Genomic DNA, 20,858 nt, shown 5'->3' on the forward strand with positions numbered 1-20,858 from the left:
ACGGTTCAGCCAGAACAGCTATTTTTGGCAGGAGAAGGAGAAGAAAAAACCCACTAAAACTAAGTGAGATTTTATTTGGCGCTCTCTGATAGGGCAGTAAGCAGTACAGGGGACAGTTAGTTCCTCCCTTTTATTTACCCTATACACAAATGACTGTCAGCTCACAGCCCAATCAGTGTGTAGTCAAGTTCTCTGACGACACTGTTATCCTTAGTTTACTCACAAGTGAAGGTAACACCAGTAGCCATACAACTGGAGTGGACAGGTTTGTAACTTGGTGTGATGAACATCACTTACAAGTTAATGTAAGGAAAACTGAGGAGATTTGTATTGAGAAAATACAAATCTGAGATCCTTAGATTAGCCAAAATGGCAGGGGTATGTCTACACCTCCGATCACCCCCCAGGTCATCTTTGAGCAGGCCACCATTGGACAGGTTAAGAAAATTGTGTCTGACCCCTCCCATGTACTATACCCCGAGTATCGGCTAATGCCATCAGGTAGGAGGTACGAGGTCCATGCGTGCAAGTACAATAGGTACAAGCATTCCTTTGTCCCTCTGTCAATCACACTCCTTAACAGAGTCCTTGCAGAGGGCAGACAGGGTAGGGGTCGAAGGTTATGAGGTGATGTTCTTCCTCTTTTGCACTAGGTATGTTGGTGTGTGATTTTTTAATGTTGTACGGGTCACTGTGTGCCTTTTTTGTCTTGTATATTGTATCTGTATGCTGCAGGGCGGGTCCTTTGGGAGACAAAATAAAGAAACCTTGAAGTGACCAAAGTCACTTCGTGACTTCTTGGTCCCTTAACTAAAGGCTTGTGCTCATATACATTTCATACATATTTTATTTTCTGTATTCAATTTCAAGAAATTCGGTTTATTTTGTGAGGGTACCTACTACCTACCCTAAGGGACACAGGGGGAGAACAAACTCCACATAGGCCATTTTGCCAACCCCACCTAGGGTGCTGATGATGCGGAGGAGAGAACTCCCACAACGTCCCTGGCCAGAAGCAAATCCGGGACCTAGCTGTGAGGCGACAACTCTACCGACTGCGCCACCGAAATTGCGACCACATGTGAAGAAGAAGCCCATAGTCTGTTCATTTGTGTCAAAAGTTTATTGTTTTAGAAGTATGCTTTAATAATGGAAGCCTTTCCCAGTGTGTAATCTTTCTAATGCCACCTTGAGAGAAGTACAGAATAACACTCATACTATCACTCTGTCCTCTCTTAATGTTTGGTTCATACTCGGGTTGATCATCCCACTCAACTGCTAACTAAATCCAAGTAGGAATGAGTAAAGGTTTAAGGCCTGTCGCAGGATATTTCTGCAGTTACTCTTCAGCTAATCCATTGGCTGTGACTGTCTCTGCTACTCCATTGACTGCAATGTCTTTCTCTCCTATTCCATTGGCTATGATGGCTTTTGGAAGGACAATATCTGCCAAAGCCACTTGATTGTCAAGCTCTGATAGTTCAGCAGTGATGTCCAAATATCCATTGATGCCATCATTGGCCCCCTCTGTGTCTGACTTATCCACCCCATTGATCATTACTTCAATGGCTATCCCTTCATTCTCCATCAAACTGTCCTCTTCATTGACTTTGGGGGTCTGAGTTTCCTCTCCTGTAGACCTAAACTCTGCCTCTCCGTTCACTGTCTCTGTGAGCTCAGCCTGGGAGGCTGGATTACCATTGTCTTCTGATTCTGTATTCTCTTTGTTTAGAGTTTGCTCTTCTGATTCTGTTAGTGTATTCTCTTTGTCTAGAGTTTGCTCTTCTGATTCTGTTAGTGTATTCTCTTTGTCTAGAGTTTGCTCAACTGGCTCCACTGCATGACCATTAACTGTTACTGGGTCGGAGCTCTCCACTGCAGCCTTTTCCACTGATTCGTCTGCTTGGATATCACTGGAATCGTCTTTAACTGGGCTTGCATCATCCTTCACACTAATTGTTACGTTATCAGAGCTTTTCTCTTCCCCTTTCTCAGTCTCTGCGTTGGCACTCTCATCATTGACTTTGTTTGCCTCTTCCGTCGCTTCTGCTGCCCTCTGTGCCAAAAGCTTCTGTTTGAACTCCTGGAGTCTGTCACTAAGAAAACAATATGCACACATTATTAGTTTGTTTGTATGACTAATGACAGGCAAAATACATGTAATTAGAACAAAAATGCATTTTGTTTAAGCTGAAGAGAAATATTGCGTTTGTGAATTGAATGCTCACTTCTGTGCATTCTTCCTGATCCCTGTGACCAGAACCATCTGCTCCAAAATGGTGTCAGTAGCAGGCGTCAGACACTGAAGGAGGCAGAAAGGTTAATATCATTGTACACAAACCATGTGATTGGGTGTACAGTATATCGTTGTTCGGAAATCAAACTGTTACTTTTCAGGAAATCGAAACTAACCATATGAATCTTGTAAATACTTTTCATTGGTTAAATAATAATAAAATAAAAATAAAAACACACAGACAGACTTACCAACTTTCAACCTTATTTGTCATGTCATTATAGGTGAAAAATGTCCTGCCAAATTCAATAATCTTACAAAATAACAAATCTACAACCATGGCTACAGGTGCATTGTGAGCTTGTGCAACACTGTCATACAACTAATTATAAAATTAGGTCATTCATTTATGGAAATGCATAAAATGATGAAATATGGAGATACAGGGGTTCCACCCGACAGCGACGATAAACTCCTACCTCTATTGAATGCTCTGTTTGGTCAGCCGCTGCTTGTCTGAGACAACGCTCCACACGCACGGCCTGCTGGGTAATGGTGCATAGGAACTCTGAGCTGCAACGTGTCTGAGGGTGATCTTCACCAAACTGTGGGAGAAAAGCCCAGAAACTTCAGTCTACATGGGTGCAGACCAGGGGGGTAAACTTCAGTCTACATGGGTGCAGACCAGGGGGGTAAACTTCAGTCTACATGGGTGCAGACCAGGGGGGCAGTCAGTCAAACTTCAGTCTACATGGGTGCAGACCAGGGGGGCAGTCAGACAGATATTTTGTGAAGCCACTAAGGAAATCGGGATTTCCTGAAAATTCATATAATGGCCTGTTGTGGCGCTGTCATTGGGCCCAAAAAAAAAAACATATCTCCATAGAGATCCATGTATTTGGGCCCAACTTCACCTAGACTGTATTACCTTAATAAACATGGTCATGAATACTTTCTGCTTCCAGTCACTAGTTTTAAAGTCTCATTTCTATATGTCATAATATTCTTTTTGGAAAATGATGGTCCCATTTATTAAAATAATTACCATAAAGTCGCGTATGTTCTGAGGGGCGTGGCTACATGAACGGGATCCCCCACCCACTCGAGTCAAAATAAAAACCAACGAAGAAGAAGGGGGGAAGTCCCGCCTCGTTGTCTGGGCCAGCCAATGGCTCAGCTGGGCCCAAACGGATCTAGAAAGATGGCGACTTACAATTCAAGGACTGACAGGCTTCATTTTACGTCCATATCAGACCCGGAGAATGCTTTGTCCATATTTTTTTTCAGTCTATGGTGCAGACATACATGTTGTACTCTTCAGGTTCACACACACACACACACACACACACACACACACACACACACACACACACACACACACACACACACAGGGATACCGACCATGCTGGTGAAAGCAGCAAGGGCCTCTTTCTCATGGTTCATAGCAGAGCGGTAGTCTCCCTTGCTACACATCCACTGAGACAACAGGTGCTGGCTGAGCAGAGCAGAAATGTGAGGAGTGTGAGGAAAGAAAGAGACCAGAGAAGATGTGAAAAGGTTAGACATTTTCTTATGGAAGCATTGGACCAGACTTATATTCCGTTTTAGAAAACATAACGGCAGGCCCAGGCCGTAGCGTAACGGTCTGGGCACCGGACTGGTAATCCAGTCGCAGTGTGCCGCGGGTTCGACTCCCGGACCCGACACGGCCTTTACTGCATGTCATCCCCCCATCTCTCTCCCGTTTCCTGTCAGCCTACTGTCTGTCCCTTCAAAAATCAATAAAAGGCGTAAGCCGCAAAAAAAATATCTTAAAAAAAAAAAAAAAATACATAACGGCTTGCTATGCATGGTTTAGTTTAATTACCTGAGAGCTGTACGGAGATCTGCGGGACCAAAGAAGGAAGTGTTGAGTTTGAGTGCATTTTGTAGGAACGGACCCCCCTGTTCTCCTGTCAGCATCAAGCCAAGGCAGCACTGGGACAAAAGGAAAGATATAATAGTGGGTTTTGAGTTACAAGAATACTGTACTGTTGACTCAAGGAAAAGAGGGCGCTGTTTTTCCTTTGTTTTTTGACGATGGGTTCTCAGATTGCAAGAATACAAGGAGACATCATTGTGTACTTTTTTGTACCATGCCCACAGCAATACGTCAGTGGTGAAGCCAGAACTTATGTTTTGGGTGGGCCTGGCCAGGAGTGGGTGGGCCTGCATGCACACATACACGCACCAGGAATTATTAAAAAAAATAGCCAAAAATATATATTTTTGGGTGGGCCAGCTTTCTATGTTGGTGGGCCATGACCCATTTTTGCAACCGGGTGTTGAAATTGTTGGAATTTATTGGATTTTCATGAAACTTTGTGGGAATGATCAGTAGGCTGCCTTGAGAGATGATTAAATAGTAAATGTTGCATACATACTTTACATAGATTGTGCATTACGTTCACCCATTCACACACACATTCACACACCGATGGCAAAGGAAACCATGCAAGGCACCAACATACATAGCGGTTCAAAGTCTTTCTCAACGACACTTTGACACTAACTCTGGGGGAACCCGGGTTCCAACTGGGAACCTTGCGGTTCCCATCCAGCCACTCTACTCCTGAGCTACTGCCACCCCCAAATAACTTGGGTTACAAAGGTTATAATCAAGGTAAAACATTACTTAAATTAGACATAATTATTTCAGAAATGGACACGCATAGAACGAGAGATGCGGGTGCAGCCAGGGTACTTCATTAAATGAATAGGATATGAGAAAGGCCAATTGGCCATTATACTGTATGGATAAATGTTTATATTAATATTAATATTATAAGAGGGGTATTTCTATTTTCATATGATTAAGGGGTTACTGTACACCTACATCCAGTGTGGCAGTGTAAGGATGGTCCTCTCCATGGACTGTCAGCATCAGCTGGCGAGCTCTGTAGAGACATTTCTGGGCCAGGGTGTTCTCTCCTCCACCATAGACATACACCGCTAAAAGAACCTGTATATGAATATGAATATGAATACACAGAAATGGCACTTAAACTACTGTACCAATTCTTATTTAGAAATGACATTCCTGTAAATTATATCAGCTTTATTAATCTATGATGGTAAATAAAAATACAATTGAAATAAATAAATTGCATTGTTTATCAAAGCGAAAATAAGAGAGCGGAAAAACTAATTTTAAAGGAAAAGAAATATGAAGGCAGTTGAAAGCTTTAGAAAATAAATGGTAATTTGATGGATAGCACATTCCGTAGTTTGCAAACAATTACTGCAAAAGCATAGGTGATCTTTTTGTACCATCTTAGACTTTGGCACTGATAAGCGATCTAGCAGCATTTTGGAGGGTACACATGGTAAACACGACACAAAAAAGCCATTGTGGTCCATTAAACATTCAGCACTCAAAACAATGAATGTGTTTGTATATACTGACATATTGGTGAATGGTGTTGGAATGGTCAAAGCCAAGCACTCTCTCACTGACAACCACTGCTTTCAGTTGGACACTGCGAGCCTAGAGGATGGAGGAAGTCACAGTCTTTGGAAGATGTACAGTATTTACACTGAGGCAAATACATACATTGTTTTGTCAAATAAATAAATCGTTTTTTTATTAAGAACAGGTTATAAATGATTATATAATTAGTATGGTACAGTAAACATTTTTCCTTTCATGAAAAACAAAAAGGAGTAAAGAAAAAAAAAGACAAAGAGAAAAAGAAAACCCTCTCCCACGCATACTGTTCAGTGACACTATTTAGTTGCTTCTACTCAAATAACGAGGGGCAGTCAAATTGTCAAAGGGCAAAGTTGTGAAGAAGATTTGCATCTATTGCATTACATTTGTCACAGTGCAAAGAAATATCTGGGAATATGTTATGTAATTTTAATTTGGAATAATGGAGTCTATGTATAACTCAACACTGAATAAGGCAATGTCTGGAGTTGATAGAGCAAGCAGTAACTTCTTCAAGGCTGTCCTCCCAGAGCTCATCTGAAATTGGAGTCCCCAACTCATTTTCCCATGCCAACTTAATTGCTGATAATAGTACAGGTAGGTAGGCTTACAACTTATAATGGTTCATAGAGATGTGACACCCTCATGCCTGGTTCTATATTATTAAGTATATTATTAACTTAAAGGTATATTCAGTGATTTCACTTAATTCAAATATCACTTATTTTTTTGTTTTGTTATGATAATCCTCCCTAGAGTGTGCTGACCATATAAGGAGTTCCTCCCTGTCCCCAGTTAACCCCTGGGGGTAAAAAAAAAACGTAGGTTTCGTTTTTGACTCTCTATCCTGATTGGACGAAAGGCTGGGTCCCACAGCCAAAAACGAAACTTAAGGTTTTTTCAGTGAAATCACTGAATATACCTTTAATATCTAGACATGAAGGTGAAGCTCTCTCAAAAGTGGGAGAAAAGGCAAATACATAATTTGAATACACATATTGACAGACAGTAAAAGTCACAGTTGCTTGTTTTGACTAGCACAGTAAAGAATACAGTACAGTGTTGTGTGACACACAGACTTACCTCTGCCAATTGGCCCTGTAGGAAGGCCACCTTGGCCAGCAGGCTGAGGCAATAACACGCCTCTGGGTGGAGGTCGTCACACACCCTACCAAACAGGTAGGCCGACTCTTTCAGACGCTCATGGGCTTGGTCCAACAAACCTTGAGTTGGGAAATGCACCACAGTCACTTTCCACATACAGTGAATAATAATAACAATATGTAGAAAATGCAAAAGTGCACTGATAATTTATAAATTAAAACATTAACAGGACCAAATAACACTTAGAAATGTTGTTCCGTACAATTGGTTGTTGTTTTTGTTTCGCTAAAAGCTCAAGCTTTTGGGGTCTTTAAAACTCAACATTGATCTGAATCTTGACATACTCCTGAGATGATAAAAACATATCTAGATAAGATTAATGTTGCTCAAAGTTTAGGCTGGGATCAAAACGGACCTGACATTGATGGATAAACACAAAGTAATGACTGAATTAGAAAATGTAAGTGATCTGGGCCAATTAACATAATTTCTGTTTAGTCAGAGATCAGGTGAAGGCACGGTCTTTAATATCTGCTAGACAATTAAATAAACAGCATTGTTTGGCAACACCAGAAGATATCATTGCGTATCGTCTGCATAACCATGGAAGGAGATGTATTACTGCACTAGCAACTCTTGGTTGTTTGGGATGCCGGTTCAACAGGGAGCGGAACGTGTTACTCCTGAATTATCGGAGAAGACATGAGTTTGTCTGCCCAAGACAAAAGTACTATAGGGGTTCGTTGGCGGTGACAGGGACTGTGGGGAAATGGCAATGACTAAATTGGGGAGGAATTTGTTTTTGGCTGTGACATATAGAAACTATGGTGCTGTCAAAATGTATTATGTAATAATATACTATTGACTAACCACTGAGTTGTAACTAGACTGTCCTTTTCTGAATTTCTTGGCCTGTAATTAGTAGTAATGTCAAGTTGTCAACCCTTTTATGTTTAACTGAAAATTGAAATCCACACACTCTTAACTCTACCTTTCTGTATTGACTTCTGTGCGGCGCCAAATGCTTTTGAAGCATCGACAATTGGCATGTCAAGGTGCTTGACAACAGGGAAGATGTTGATGATGTCATCAGGTCCAATTGGAGCTTTACTTTGGTCGAGGAAGTAGTCTCTCAGTCTCAACTGACGTGGTGGGTATGCAAGACAATAAAATACATTATGGTTGGTTCTATATTTAATACAAATATGTGTAAATATAAGATAATCGTTAGTGGCATTTAATTATTTCTGACAGGTAATAACATTGTCATTTTCTCAATCTGTATTGCAAAGGTCTCTTACCTGTATCCCTGTTTTCAAACAGAACTCTCTAAGTAGCGACATCTTTTGAACCCCGTACTGCTCTACGAGGTGGTTTGGTCCAGAGCTGTCAGAGAGATAATAGACGTCACCGAAACGACACTGGTAGAATATATTTTCTTATAATGTAATTGAACCATTTATGAATGGTCAAATGGGGACGACATAAAATACAAGAGTCAGGTCTTCTCACATCAGACTGTCAGTGAAGTCATATGTCTCTGCAGCGTCCTGTTCAATCATAGTCCACAGTTCTGCTCCAGTGAGCATGCTCCATGGCGTGCTCTCTGTGGTCACGGACCCTTGGGCCTTGCCGCGTCGCCTTGACTTCTTCTTGGTTTCCTCCCCTTGCATTGTGGGACTGAAATGGTGAACCAACAGGCAGCAGAGGAAGTGACTGACAGCCGTGGACAGACTGGACACCTCCACACCCTACAGAGATGGAACAGAATATTACCATGGTTGCACGGTGGCGTTCTGTGACATCTCCTCACACAAACATGAGGTCTGGCATTGTGAGCTACACATGGACAAATTGTCAGGAAGCCTAGCATTTATTCCAGTACCTGGAGGAAACTGTTGAATATTCGCCGAGCTGAACGGACCACAATTTCACCTGTGACCATTCTCTGGTGGAGAGAAGATATGCGAGAGAAGGCAGTTTAGTGAGCCATTCCATAATCAAAACTAATCAACTTTATTCCATAGCTTTACTACTTAAACTCTATATACTTAATTCATTGTATGTCAAATAGTCAAAATATCCACTCTACAAGCTCACAACGTGCTGTGAACAGTCCATGTGGTTAAACACACCATTATATGCCTCAGGCGCTCCTTGTGCTCCGACTGGCTGATAGCCTTAACCACATGGCCCAGATATCGCAGGTTGATGCCTCTCTGGTGCAGCACCTGTTTCAGTGACGCACCATCCACAGGCACTTCATTACTCTGCAGGCAATACTCCACCTGTAAATCACAGACATATGGTGAGCTTGTAACATGTTTAAAACAGATGTATCTGAACACTAAGAGTTCATCGGTTACGGTACTTACAAAGGAAGGTATCTGGTGTGTAATAACGAACGCTGCGGCTTCTCTCAACAGCCTCTCCTGCAGCTCCACAGAAGAACTTTCACCGCTAGGGAATGATATACCTAAACGCAGAACCAAAGTAGCACTTCACTATTCATTGCAATATGTTGTTTTTGCACTGTCTTGTCCTGTTTTGCACCTGTACTAATGTAGCCTCGGAAACCCAGACGTTTTTATTTCCAGGGAGAAAAAAAAGTCTGGGTCCGAGTCCACTTCAATACGGCATAGAGTAGCGCAAACGTCGATCACTCTCTGCTGATTTCTGATCGTCTGCACCTTTGTTAAATTGACGCACACCCATACACACACACACTCCTCTCTCTCTCTATCACTCTAATTAATTCGTCTCATGTCCAGCAGCTGCGCACAGTTTCTGGGGAGCTGCCTATGCCATAGAAAGCGTAGGCGAGTTCCAGGCTAGTACTAAATTATGTAACTGTACTCTGCTGTCCCACCAAACCAATGGCAATAAAGACTTCTGATTCTGATTCAATAGATTTCTAGTGGTGTGTGTGTGAGCGTGCGCGTTCTTGCTTGCTGTAAATCGCGTGTGTGTGTGTGCAAACAGTATAGGGTATAAGGTCTGGTGTCTGGTTTTACCTGGAGTGAAGATGTTTGGATTGAAGCGCATTTCAAAGATGATGTCACTGACGGAACCCACATCCTTACAAGCAGCTCGTACAGTGTTTGGTGCTCGAGAGTCACCTGTAGACCATATATTTGATACAAAGATTAGGTAAGGTTTTACGATTGGAATATATATTAGACCAATAGACCAGTCAACATAGTCCACCTCACCTGCTGTTGCACATTCCTCAAAGCCTCCAATCTCCTCCATCCTCTCCCTGACACGTTCAGTGAACTGCGAATGTCTGAAAACAGTAAAGAGTAAAAATAAATAGAAAGGAAAGGCAAACAGGGCTTATATCAGATCTTAAAATGAGTGCAGCAATTACTTGTGCTGGATGAAGTCTTGCAGCAGTTCTGGCCTCAGTCTGCAGAGTCCGTGAGGAAAGCTCTTAGGCAGACCAGTGTCTGTGTGGTAATTCACTGGCCAACCCTCCTCTATAGTACCACTGCTGGACTGTTCCGCCTCTGCCTCTTGGAGGAGTTGTTCATCATTCCGTGGTACGTCAGTGCAGTAGTTGGCATCAGCGGGGAGAGTCCTGAACAGATCCAGTAGGTAGAACCTGCCATCTGCCCCCACTAGTCCCTGGGCATCCACTGAGGTGAACAGTGGTACCTGGTGACCATTGGGCGCCACAACAGCATGCCTCTGGAGAGAGAGAGCCTTGGCAGACTGGGCTAAGAGTGCTAGGAGTTGTCGCCGTTGGGAGGATTCCTGGGGTCCTGCGTTCACCCCGTACAGCAAGCCCCTAGCAAACACAGAGTATAGAACCAAAGTTAACATGATGTAATACATTTTATGATAATAAACATTATTTATATAATAGCAGTGCACCTTGCCATCTTTCAAAACTGCGTTACAAAGTTGCCGATTAAAATCTCTTGTGTGCCAAAGATGAGATCTTGTTTTGCCAAGGCTCTGCTTGCCAAAGCCGAGAAAACAGAGATTTTGTGTTTTCAGTGTTAAACACTAGAGGGTGCTTGTCGTCACCATCTGAATGATCCTCGGTTGCTAGGAGACACACACTACAGGCAAGGAACCGAATTTATCACAGATCTTTTTTTTTGTTTTTGTTCAAAACAAGCTTTTTTCCACAGCCCCTAACTCATGAACCAATGGTCGCGGTTGATTCTTTTTTTCCTCTCCGTGACACATGTCTGACTCCCACATGTAGCTTTGTTTACATCCTGGACACATCAATACGCAAACACTGGCACTGCATGGTGATTGAATTAAATCATTAATACCTGGCACACAGCTTTAATGATGGATTTAAAACGGGGGACAGACTCAGCGAGCCTGATCATCCAAAGAGAAGGGGCCCTGGCCCCTGATAGCAAAGTCCTAGCCTCCTTTTGTTTTTGAGCTGTGCATGAAGGGCAATGTGTGTCCCTAGTATGTATATGTTACAACTCTGTTTGTAGTACAACCCATTGACCCCTGCAGATGATTGGTGGGGGGGTGGGGGCATCTGTGATCTGATCAAATCTTTTCAGGAAATAAAAAAATAAAAAATAAACTAAACAGTGGTCAGACAGAAGAAGCAGGCATGTCAGGAGCACCAACAAGTCAACTGCACAGAACTGCCTTGGATCCTCTTTAAAGTACGCCACCTTCTTACCTCCTTGCTCCTTCCACATTGATCTTTACTGATTCAAAGGTATAGAACTTTTAAAGAACTCTTGTCCTGTAACACACTTAGTGGTTTTGAACAGTGAGAGTGTTTTGGCAGTGAGATCCGGGTGTAAAGATATTTTGCTCTTGCAAGTTCCATCCCCAACAGCAATATTGTCATTTTACAGTAATTCATAAAAGACATGTATTTGGAGGATTTCCATATCCGTTTCATTTTTCTTGCCTCTCTTTTAAGAGCTCTAGTTTGGTAATTTAACTCAGGGCAACTCAGGGGCAACCTAGTCTGTGTTTTGAAAGGGGCCACAAGGTCTAAAGTTGCTTAGCAGGTTTTGTTCAAATAGGTGAGCTGATCGTCAATGGAATGGCGAGGACCTGCGGCAGTGACAGTAGACCAACAGTGATGACTTTCAGTTCAGGATGAGAGAGCAGGTGGGGATAATGGGTGTCTACGTGTCCTAGAAGGTGGAGCAGACGACATATTAATAAAATCACACCCGTGTGAAGTGAACTGAGTGGTGCAACTCCCCAGTTTTGGCCTGCTCTCAGTTGATTAACCCATTCTGACCTGAGATCAGATTCATACGAGTTTTCCACTGGACACACACTGGTCTGATTAACCCATTCTGACCTGAGATCAGATTCTAAAAATGTCAGTCGATTTAAAAAAAAATAGCAGACCTACAAGCTCGTATCGCGCCACTCGGTGGCGCGATATGAGCTTGTAGATCTGCTATTTTTCAATAGCTAAAGCATAACATGATGCCAACACCAAAATGGGTGCCCGGTCAGAATGGGTTAAGAGCTGATACAGCAGTAACAGAATGATCAAGGCAGTGTCTACAGTGCCTACCGTGCTCTGAATTGAAAGTAAGGCAAATGGTCAAATAATACAAATGATCACCGTATAGAATGGTTCCATAAAACAATACCTTGCAGCAGGTGCAGATTCCTGGCCTTCCTGGCCTTCCAAGCCAGGGGCCAAACCCTGCGCAGACAGACGCACTCCCCTGTAGTCCACGGTGGCCGTGGGCAGAGTGTGTAGCCCTTGTAGCCCTCCCTCCAGGTTACTGTACAGCTGTACTCCAGTCAGCTCCAGCCTCTGAGCGGCCCTGCAAGTAGATTTAAAACATAATGATTTCAATGACCTGAGTTAATTACAGCAATAAGATGTCATGACACAAGCAAAACAGACCTTCTAACGAATGACCTGCCTAATTTATGCTCCGTCACAAAATGAGTGGCACTGTTGTTATTTTTTATTTGTTTTTCACCTGCGGCCCCTCTCCCCACCGAGTGCTGCGCTCGCTGCCCCCTGGCTCATGAACAGACCACTCCATAGGAAAGCAGGGTCCTCTGGGTTTCCATTGATGGGCTCCACAAAACCATCCATCACAGTCTCTGCTCCCTGGGTCACGGCCCACACAAATGCACTGTTCACCTGCGAAAATAGGTAGGGCAAAAGGGAAACGTATATATGAATAAGCAATGCATGGATGAATGAACAAGTTCTAACTTGTTTCCCACTGCTGAGTTGTATGACTTTCAGGGCTACCTGTAGCAGAGCTTTATCTCTCTGCAATCTCTCCTCCAAACTTCCCTGGGGGAGATCTCTGGCTGCTTGCAACTCTTCATTCCAATCCGAAACCTACACACACACACACACACGCACGCACGCACGCACGCACGCACACAATCAAGATTATTGTTGGCAGCAGCACAAAAGACTGACTCATGAATGCCAAACAAATTCCTCCCCTGCAACAAACCTGTGATGTTGCCTGTTCATCCAGACCTAGCCTACTGAAGGCATTTCTGTGTGTGCGGGAGGCACAGGAGGGTCCCAGCCAGCTCCGGGTGCGGTAAGGAGTGGGTAGTACCTCTACTGGAGGTTGCTGAGGTCTTATGGATACAAGGACAAATTACATAAGCAATACATTCATTGCAAACATAGCAAAATTACCTCTTGTACCAATTAACCACTTTAACTATGGCATTTCTATTTTGGGAATGGCATTATACTTCCAAACAAAAATAGACAATTTACAAGTTCACAACACATCACGATTGTGAGTTTGTAGATCGGCTATTTGCAGAAGAAAAAATAAAATAATAATCTGTTCATTATTTGCGAGTGGTTTATGTCTATAATGCCATTGATTTGAACTTGGGGGTTTAGTTCAGAATACCTCTCGGAAAATCATAAAAACATTAGACGTACACTGCTGTGTGTCACTGTTACCTCATTTTGAGAGTGGTGAGGGCTTGCTTGAAGCTTGGAGTGATGTGGCAGAGCAGGTCAGTGAGACAGTGGCAGACAGAGGACGATTGGGCAGGGCGCGGATCAAACACCTCCTCTGTGGACCTGGGAGGAGAGAGAGAGTTAGAAAGCAGAGACAGTCACAACATCACACGGTCAACAAATGTTCCCATCTAGTTGCATCAAGATTTCCTCTGCGATGACAAACATCATAGATTAAAAAACAATAGTTAATAATAATAATAATAATAAACAATAAATAATTTGACGAATGGAAAACACATTTGTCCTCTCTGGCCTGGATAGACTTCTGCTGGAAAGAACAGATTTTTTTTTTTCGTATCACTCCCAAACAGAAAACAACCTGGCTGTGCTGTTGGAGGGAATGCAGAGAGATCAAGGTTGATCATGCCCTTTTATTCAGACTTTCTTGGCATAACAATCATTTCAAAAATCATACTTCTGACATATCCCAAGTAAAGATGAATCTTACCTCCTTAAGATTCGCAAGTAAAAAAGCAATTACAAAATAATGGCTTCAGAAAAAGTGTCTTACTGCTGGCCTCTTTCATGAAGCAAGTATCAAACAGATATCCTACTCCATACAACTCCAAAAAAAGACTGGGAGAAAAGAGGTGGGGATATTGTGCATACTTGGCCAATGTAACAGATCTCTCATATTTACTGTTCAGCGTTTATGTACATTGTTTGTTTTATTTTAAAGTTATGCTTGCACACAAAATAAACGTTTTGCTTTATTGACCATCGCATGACCTCAACATGTCCTTTTTTTTCTTGTCTTAAAAAAAGAAAGAAAAAATATGATAAGCAATGACCTTGATGACCTTTACCTATTGAGATAGAATCCTTTTGGGCATGATGTGATGTCATAGCGGCGTCCTTCTAGTGTGACCACAGTGATATACAGGAAGTCCCCCTGTAGCTTCCTGTGTCCAGGTGGTGGATTCCAACAACTGAGTGACATGTCCCTCAGATAGCTGGGAACCTGATAGGAGAAACCTGAAGTTAGAAAGAGTATGTGTGTGTTTTGTGTGTGTGTGTGTGTGTGTGTGTGTGTGTGTGTGTGTGTGTGTGTGTGTGTGTGTGTGTGTGTGCGCATTTGGGGGGCATTGTGATTGCTCCAAAAAACTTATTTTCCTTACATTTTGTACATAAAGCCAGTCCAGTTGGGGCTGTGAAATACCAAACTAAATAGCCCTTAAATAGCCCCCAACAACAACAAACTCAATGCTAACCTCCTGCGCATGTGGGCAGAACCAGACTGAACTAAAAACAGATCCTGGCTTTGTGTGTAGTTACTACCTCTGGTTGGGAACTGTGTGGCAGCAAGGCCATCAGGGGTCTCTCTGGTGATCCGGGGAGGAGGTGCTCAGGAGGGCCTCCATCCTGGTTGGCTGGCTCAGTTTTAGTGTTGCTCGAGGAGCGCTTCAAACTCTTTCCATTACTTGAGCCAGACTCTGCACCAATAAAATAGCAAACATGCAAAGTTCTCTTTTCACTACTTTTGTTGCAGTACAAAATACAAAAGTAGTGTTAGACGTCATCATATATTTGATTAGGCAAGTGGCTCCTGAACTGGCAAACGTGCGCGTTCTGAGAACTGCAGAGCCGAGTGGAGTCAACCTAACTTCAGGTTTAACTAAAATGTTTGTGTTACTGTTCAGACATTAGTATAGAGATTTAGGTATGGGTTTAGTATGGTTAACATCAGTCAGGGTACAGATCTGAGAGGGTGATTAGTAAGCGATTAGCCAGTATGTGACCACAAACCAGACTCGAATGTCATATTGTTCCAGGAACCTGATGTTTATATGCTATCATTTTTGTACGTGCACAGTCAGTGTATGTGTGAGGTGTGATGTGAGTACCTGCAGTGTGTGTATATGTGAGTGTGTCCAATACACTGGGTGAGCATCCATCTTTCAATGCATCTTGAGGCCCAGTTGCTCTCAGCAGCTCCAGCACTCGGCCCAGATGCACCCTGGCGGAACGGGGAGAGTAGGGCTCTGGAACGACATACACATACACCATTAAAGCCAAAGACAGGCTTTCTTTGTTGTCACAGCAATGGATGATCCATGTACAACAGTTGTAAATGCAAATAATGTGAATTAGTGCACAAATCATGTCTAAAGCTTCTAAGACTAGAACATTACGAATGCCTATCTATTATAAATACTCTATAATATAAAATGTTAATAACCCAAATAAATCACTTATGGGATCAATTTCCTTATTTCCTGAAAGATTTATGGTGGAGGTAGGAGTCAAGAATGTATTTATTTGTAGGAGACAGATTATATGACACGGTTGTTCAAGGGTAGTATGTCAAGTACAGTAAACTACTAATGTAATTAATTCTGGCATACTTTGTACACAAGGAGGGTAGAATATGAAACAGACCAGGGAGTGGGACGTTATTATTGGTGCATTCATAGCTAGAATGTGAGAGATTGCCTAACTTGTTGGCAGACATATGTGATCTCTAAACCAGCACAGCAACCGTAAGTCACTTCCACATCATGTGACACCAAAGCTGAGGCAGCAGTTTTACATAGAACTGAAGTTAACATTTGAGTAATTTTAATTGTAAAATAAACGATTAATTAACACCTAGTAAGGTCTTTACTAGGGTGTCACCTGTTTTTGCATTGAAACCTATTGTGAGCATTACAATTTGCTATTTTCGCTGAATGTTCACCCCAGAATAGGTACACTAGGGTTCATATGGTTAAATAAGAGACACTGTTTTTAGCTAAAAATATTCAAATATAAACAAATATAATCATGACAGAGCCAGGCAGAAATGTCTACAATGATTAAATTAAATAAATGCAATTTAATTATAAGTAAACAAAGACATAGTGACGGTCTAAAAACAAGACAAAATGATAATTGTGTGGAAAGAAAATAAGACAATAAGAAATCACTGTTGTCTAACCATTGTTGGCATTTACAGATTTTAACCTTGACAGCTGGAAGAGAAATCAAATAGCAGGAAACAGAGGGGAAGTGAGAGAGAAAAACTCACCTTCAACCAGACGGAGGGAAGATCCTGGTTTGAGACCCTTCAAGGTTTGTAGTTCTGCAAGGGGGTCAAGAGTCATCCCAGAAAGTGCCAAAGACAGGTTGGAACGTGGACACACTTCTTCTTTAGCCATGAGGGCCATTACTGCATCTTGGACCAGCCAAAAGCCATGGACCTGCAAAACATGTGGTTTAACAACAACAACAACAACAACAACAACAACAACCATGAATTATGAAGACATTACCCAGCATCTCTATTATTTTGATAATAGATATGCTGGTGATATGACAGGTGATAAGAGAGCAATAGCTTGGGTAATGAGAGATGTTTTACCTGCATCTCAAATGGTTCTACTCCTGGCCCCTGAATCTTCACAGGAAATGATGTGTCCTCTTCCTGTTTGATACCAATAGGCACTTTTATACTGCATATTACTGGGACATCTGTTGAGAGGGGGAAAAGAACAGAGTATCAAGGTTTAATTAGTGAGTGACAAGCTAAACTAAGGAATTGTCCATTGATAGAAAAATATCGTATCAAAATAGTTTTAGCTGAGGCATAATTGCACAAACTCTCCTCTGCCATCAAGAACTGTAATATAATCCCTGTGGACATGTCATGAACTGTACTATAATGCCTGTGGACATGTGGGTGTGTGACTGAGAGTGCCTGAGGGTGTACATGTAAAAGTCAAATGTGTGAGAAAAATGAACGTGGGGAGTGTCTCTCTCTCTCAAATACACGCTCACACACACACACACACACACACACACACACACACACACACACACACTTACATACATAGGGGAAGAGCAGGACTCAGCGTGTTCGTTAACTTGGAGGGTGACTAAACCTGTTGATTTTAACTATAAGCTTTGATGCCATGCCATCTCAGGGCAAAGGGACAACCACACCTAATGTTGGCATGTGCATAAAGCAGCAAACCGAAACCACATAAATGTGTATGCACCATGGGGGACAACAACTAATCGATTTAATCGATTCTAAACAATAATAATAATAATGAAAATAGCCATGATGAGACATGTTGTGAGCTTGAAGATCTACTATTTTCACCATTTGTTTTTCAAAGAAATATGAAATAGGGCTTAAGAAAGCCATAGCAAGCCAAGATGGCATGGTATATTATTTGGTACTGTATGTTGTCTTTTTTATGTTCCATGGCACCTGGACATTGAGCCCAAATATTCAGGATACAGTATGTACACACAGCCATAATTTATAGCAGTGTAATTCCTCAGTGCCTGTAGTCAATCTGGGCCCAGTGTGTGCCTGAGCAGCACCCAGGAAAAAAATGTTTAACTCTGTTTGTGATTGGATGGAAAGCCGCCCCTCCTCTGTGCATGCCTTAAAATGATCTGCTTCTTTCCTATTGGAGCTGTTGTGCCACTACTACAGAGCATATTATTGTTTCAGTGCATACTGTATGGCTTTGTTTTACCATTGATCTGTTATTTATTTTAAACTCTTAAAATACTGCTATAGCAGCCTTCTCACTGTTATACATAGATTGTACATAATTCATTCATATACTCTGTTGAGTGGCATAGCAATATATTCATTTACAATATTAACTGTATATTTGTATGTATTGATAAGACCGTGTACATATTTTCTCTAATTCACTCATTCAGAGATCCAGTGCTGATACCTAGGGCCAGTGGGCATGTCTCTGAGCCGGTATTTCTTTTATCTCTATTTTTATTCTTATACTTATCTGGGTTTGGCTCTTGATTCTTACCTACCTCTTCGGCGTGTCATTCATGTCAGTGCAACCACACTTGCAATTTTACCAGAATTGCACCTTTCTAGTCTTTTCACAATTCACATGGCTTCTTCCAAATTACATAATCCACCAATCATCCTGTCCCCCCTGGAGATAAGTGTCCCTTTGAGGGGAGTCACCCCTCAGGGCATACTGGAGAAACGCCAACGTACACAACTGTACAGCACTCATACCTATCCGTCATAAGAAGAGGGGGGTGGGGATCATTTCATGGCCATAAGGCAGATTGGTGAATGCATGAGAAGGAGAGAGAAGTGGGATTAAATCAAATAGAAAGACAAGAAAAGTGAACAGAGGAGAGGTATAATTCTGTTTGTGTGTGGTATAACTGGACTGGACAAGATGTGACGATGCCTCAGCCTGTATCTTAAATACATTCATATTTTGACAGATTCCCATGGGATTTTGTTCAAGGTACTATAGCATCAAAGTATTTTTGATGCTTCAGGTTACAGTTACAGCTGCGTGGAAAGCTAACACATTACATTCTCCTGCAGACATTCCTAAACCAAGTAGTAACAAACACTGTGAGAAGCAGAGATAAAACAGTAGCAGTCCACTCACTGGGGCTTATTCAAACCAGCAGAGCTGTGCTAAATCTCCCAACCCTCCTCACACTGTTCAGTGAGGGAGGCACCAGATGAAAGAAAACAAATGGAAGAAAGTGTGGAGCAATAAAGAAGAAAACACAGTGCTGGGGTTTCTCACCAGACGTCCCCTGACTTCTTGCCGCTCCTCCTTTCTTCACTTTGTCCTTCATGTCTGCTAAAGTTTTTAATGGGCTGTCTTTCTCTGTTTCCTTGTTTTCTCCGCAGTGGAAGCTTCTCTTATAGTCTGGTGGTTGCAGATTGCTGGAAGAGTACACAAGAGAGTGACTGAGTGAATGTGTGTGTCCCAGGAATGTTCGGGAGTATAGCGGAGTTACAATAATAGTGTATCCAGGACTATAACTCCTGCCACACTGCTCGCACTTGGCAAACTCAGTTTATCTGTTTTCCCTATGTAAGATAGCCACACCCACCCATTGCTCAACACATTATTCCTTGTCTCTCACTCACTTTGTTGGACTGGGTGTGTCTGTCTGTTCATACTGGCTCCTTCCCCTCCTCCATCTTATCCCACTCCTCCCTCTCTTCGCTTCTCCCTCCCACCCATAGTCTGCCCTAGAGGCGAGGTGTGAACTATAAATGTACAGTGTGCATGTACTCTTAAACTTGTGTTATATATATGTGCGTGTGTGTGTGTGTGTGTGTGTGTGTGTGAGAGAGAGAGAGAGACTGTGTGTGTGTGTGTGTGTGTGTGTGTGTGTGTGTGTGTGTGTGTGTGTGCGCGCGTGCATGTGTACGTGTGCGTGCGTGCATGTGTGGCGTGCGTGCACAACTGCACATGTGAACAGTAAAGTTTACTTTATTCCCCATGGGGTCTTGTGGTCCTATTTATTTTTACCCATTTTAGTGGGCAGCAGCCACTGAGCATGTATGCATTCTTTTTTAAACCATATGACAGACTTTTTTTTTTTTTTTTTTTTTTAACTGTCTCAGTCACAATGTTTTGAAGTACGCCTTAACTAATAACTACACACAAATGACATGTTTGTAGGCAGGGTAACAAGCCAAGGGTAGGCTACAGACAGTACATATGAATAGTCACTCTCACTCCAAACCAGTAGTCGGACAAAGAGCAGGTGCCTTGCTTGGTCTTTTTTAGAATGTCACTGAAAACATTCCTGCTTTTGATCAAGATAAGCAATAACAATAGCACTGTCAGTGTGGCCTACACGTTGACAGGACAGCCTACTGTTTCTTGTCTTCTTCTTTTTTTCTTTTCTTCTTTTTTTTACCTATGCTGTTACACGACAGGAAACTCCAGTCGCAGATCTCGATCGTCACGAAGTTCACCAACACACTCACATTTATTGTGGAGCTGTGCAGAAGCAGTCAGACTTTAGTAGAATGATCCATCATGGTGTGTACGCCAATAGTTAGATGTGCTTTTCTAGTGCATAATAATAATAAGCCTGTAACAACAACAACACCAGTCCCCCTTTTCGTTTCCCCTACATTACACATTCATGACGTGCGTTCGATCTTTAGGGGGCGTGTGCCTGATGATGTCACGAGGCCGTGATAGTAGCTGCGCACCTACGTCGCGCGCAAAAACCGCCGATCTACAAGCTCATTGCGCCTCGCGACAGCGATGCGTAATGAGCTTGTAGGTCGGCGATTTTCGCTGGCTTGGAGGCTTCAGGTGGATATG

The 20,858-nt window shown here is 42.4% G+C and overlaps 1 protein-coding gene across 3 annotated transcripts; it reads right to left on the reverse strand.

Annotated features, from left to right (window-relative positions):
* Positions 1 to 1,077: 1,077 nt before the first annotated feature.
* On the reverse strand, positions 1,078 to 20,670 carry LOC310872797 (clustered mitochondria protein homolog). 3 transcript variants are annotated; one of them, XM_083784932.1, is made up of 29 exons: positions 20,513 to 20,670; positions 19,311 to 19,453; positions 17,129 to 17,238; positions 16,796 to 16,967; positions 15,633 to 15,770; positions 15,067 to 15,221; positions 14,595 to 14,749; positions 13,726 to 13,848; positions 13,253 to 13,385; positions 13,039 to 13,131; positions 12,758 to 12,924; positions 12,416 to 12,595; positions 10,180 to 10,599; positions 10,022 to 10,095; positions 9,824 to 9,928; positions 9,185 to 9,285; positions 8,945 to 9,097; positions 8,695 to 8,757; positions 8,322 to 8,560; positions 8,111 to 8,195; positions 7,801 to 7,951; positions 6,789 to 6,928; positions 5,682 to 5,762; positions 5,112 to 5,237; positions 4,104 to 4,213; positions 3,638 to 3,731; positions 2,716 to 2,841; positions 2,229 to 2,302; positions 1,078 to 2,096 (listed from the first exon to the last, which is right to left on the reverse strand). In XM_083784932.1, exons 2-29 carry the CDS (start codon positions 19,360 to 19,362, stop codon positions 1,340 to 1,342), a joined length of 4,377 nt encoding a protein of 1,458 aa, XP_083641058.1. In that variant the 5' UTR covers positions 19,363 to 19,453; positions 20,513 to 20,670; the 3' UTR covers positions 1,078 to 1,339. The 3 variants fall into 3 exon arrangements, with proteins under 3 accessions (XP_083641058.1, XP_083641059.1, XP_083641060.1); XM_083784933.1 differs by lacking the exon at positions 20,513 to 20,670 and adding an exon at positions 20,443 to 20,465; XM_083784934.1 differs by lacking the exon at positions 20,513 to 20,670 and adding an exon at positions 19,624 to 19,641.
* Between the last annotated feature and the right edge of the window lie 188 nt (positions 20,671 to 20,858).

The sequence above is a fragment of the Protomyctophum parallelum genome (assembly GCF_964188405.1).
Source record: "Protomyctophum parallelum genome assembly, chromosome: 15".
Lineage (NCBI taxonomy): Eukaryota > Metazoa > Chordata > Actinopteri > Myctophiformes > Myctophidae > Protomyctophum > Protomyctophum parallelum.

Bases quoted from the DNA above. Each gene is read 5' to 3' on its own strand.
- LOC310872797 (XM_083784932.1), bottom strand. From the start codon at position 19,362: ATGAAGGACAAAGTGAAGAAAGGAGGAGCGGCAAGAAGTCAGGGGACG. The intron at 14,750-15,066 runs GTAGTAACTACA...TTCTCCTATCAG, and splicing joins CACACAGTTCCCAACCAGAG to GTTCCCAGCTATCTGAGGGA. The intron at 8,196-8,321 runs GTGAGAAGACCT...TCTCTCTGACAG, and splicing joins GACTTCACTGACAGTCTGAT to CTCTGGACCAAACCACCTCG.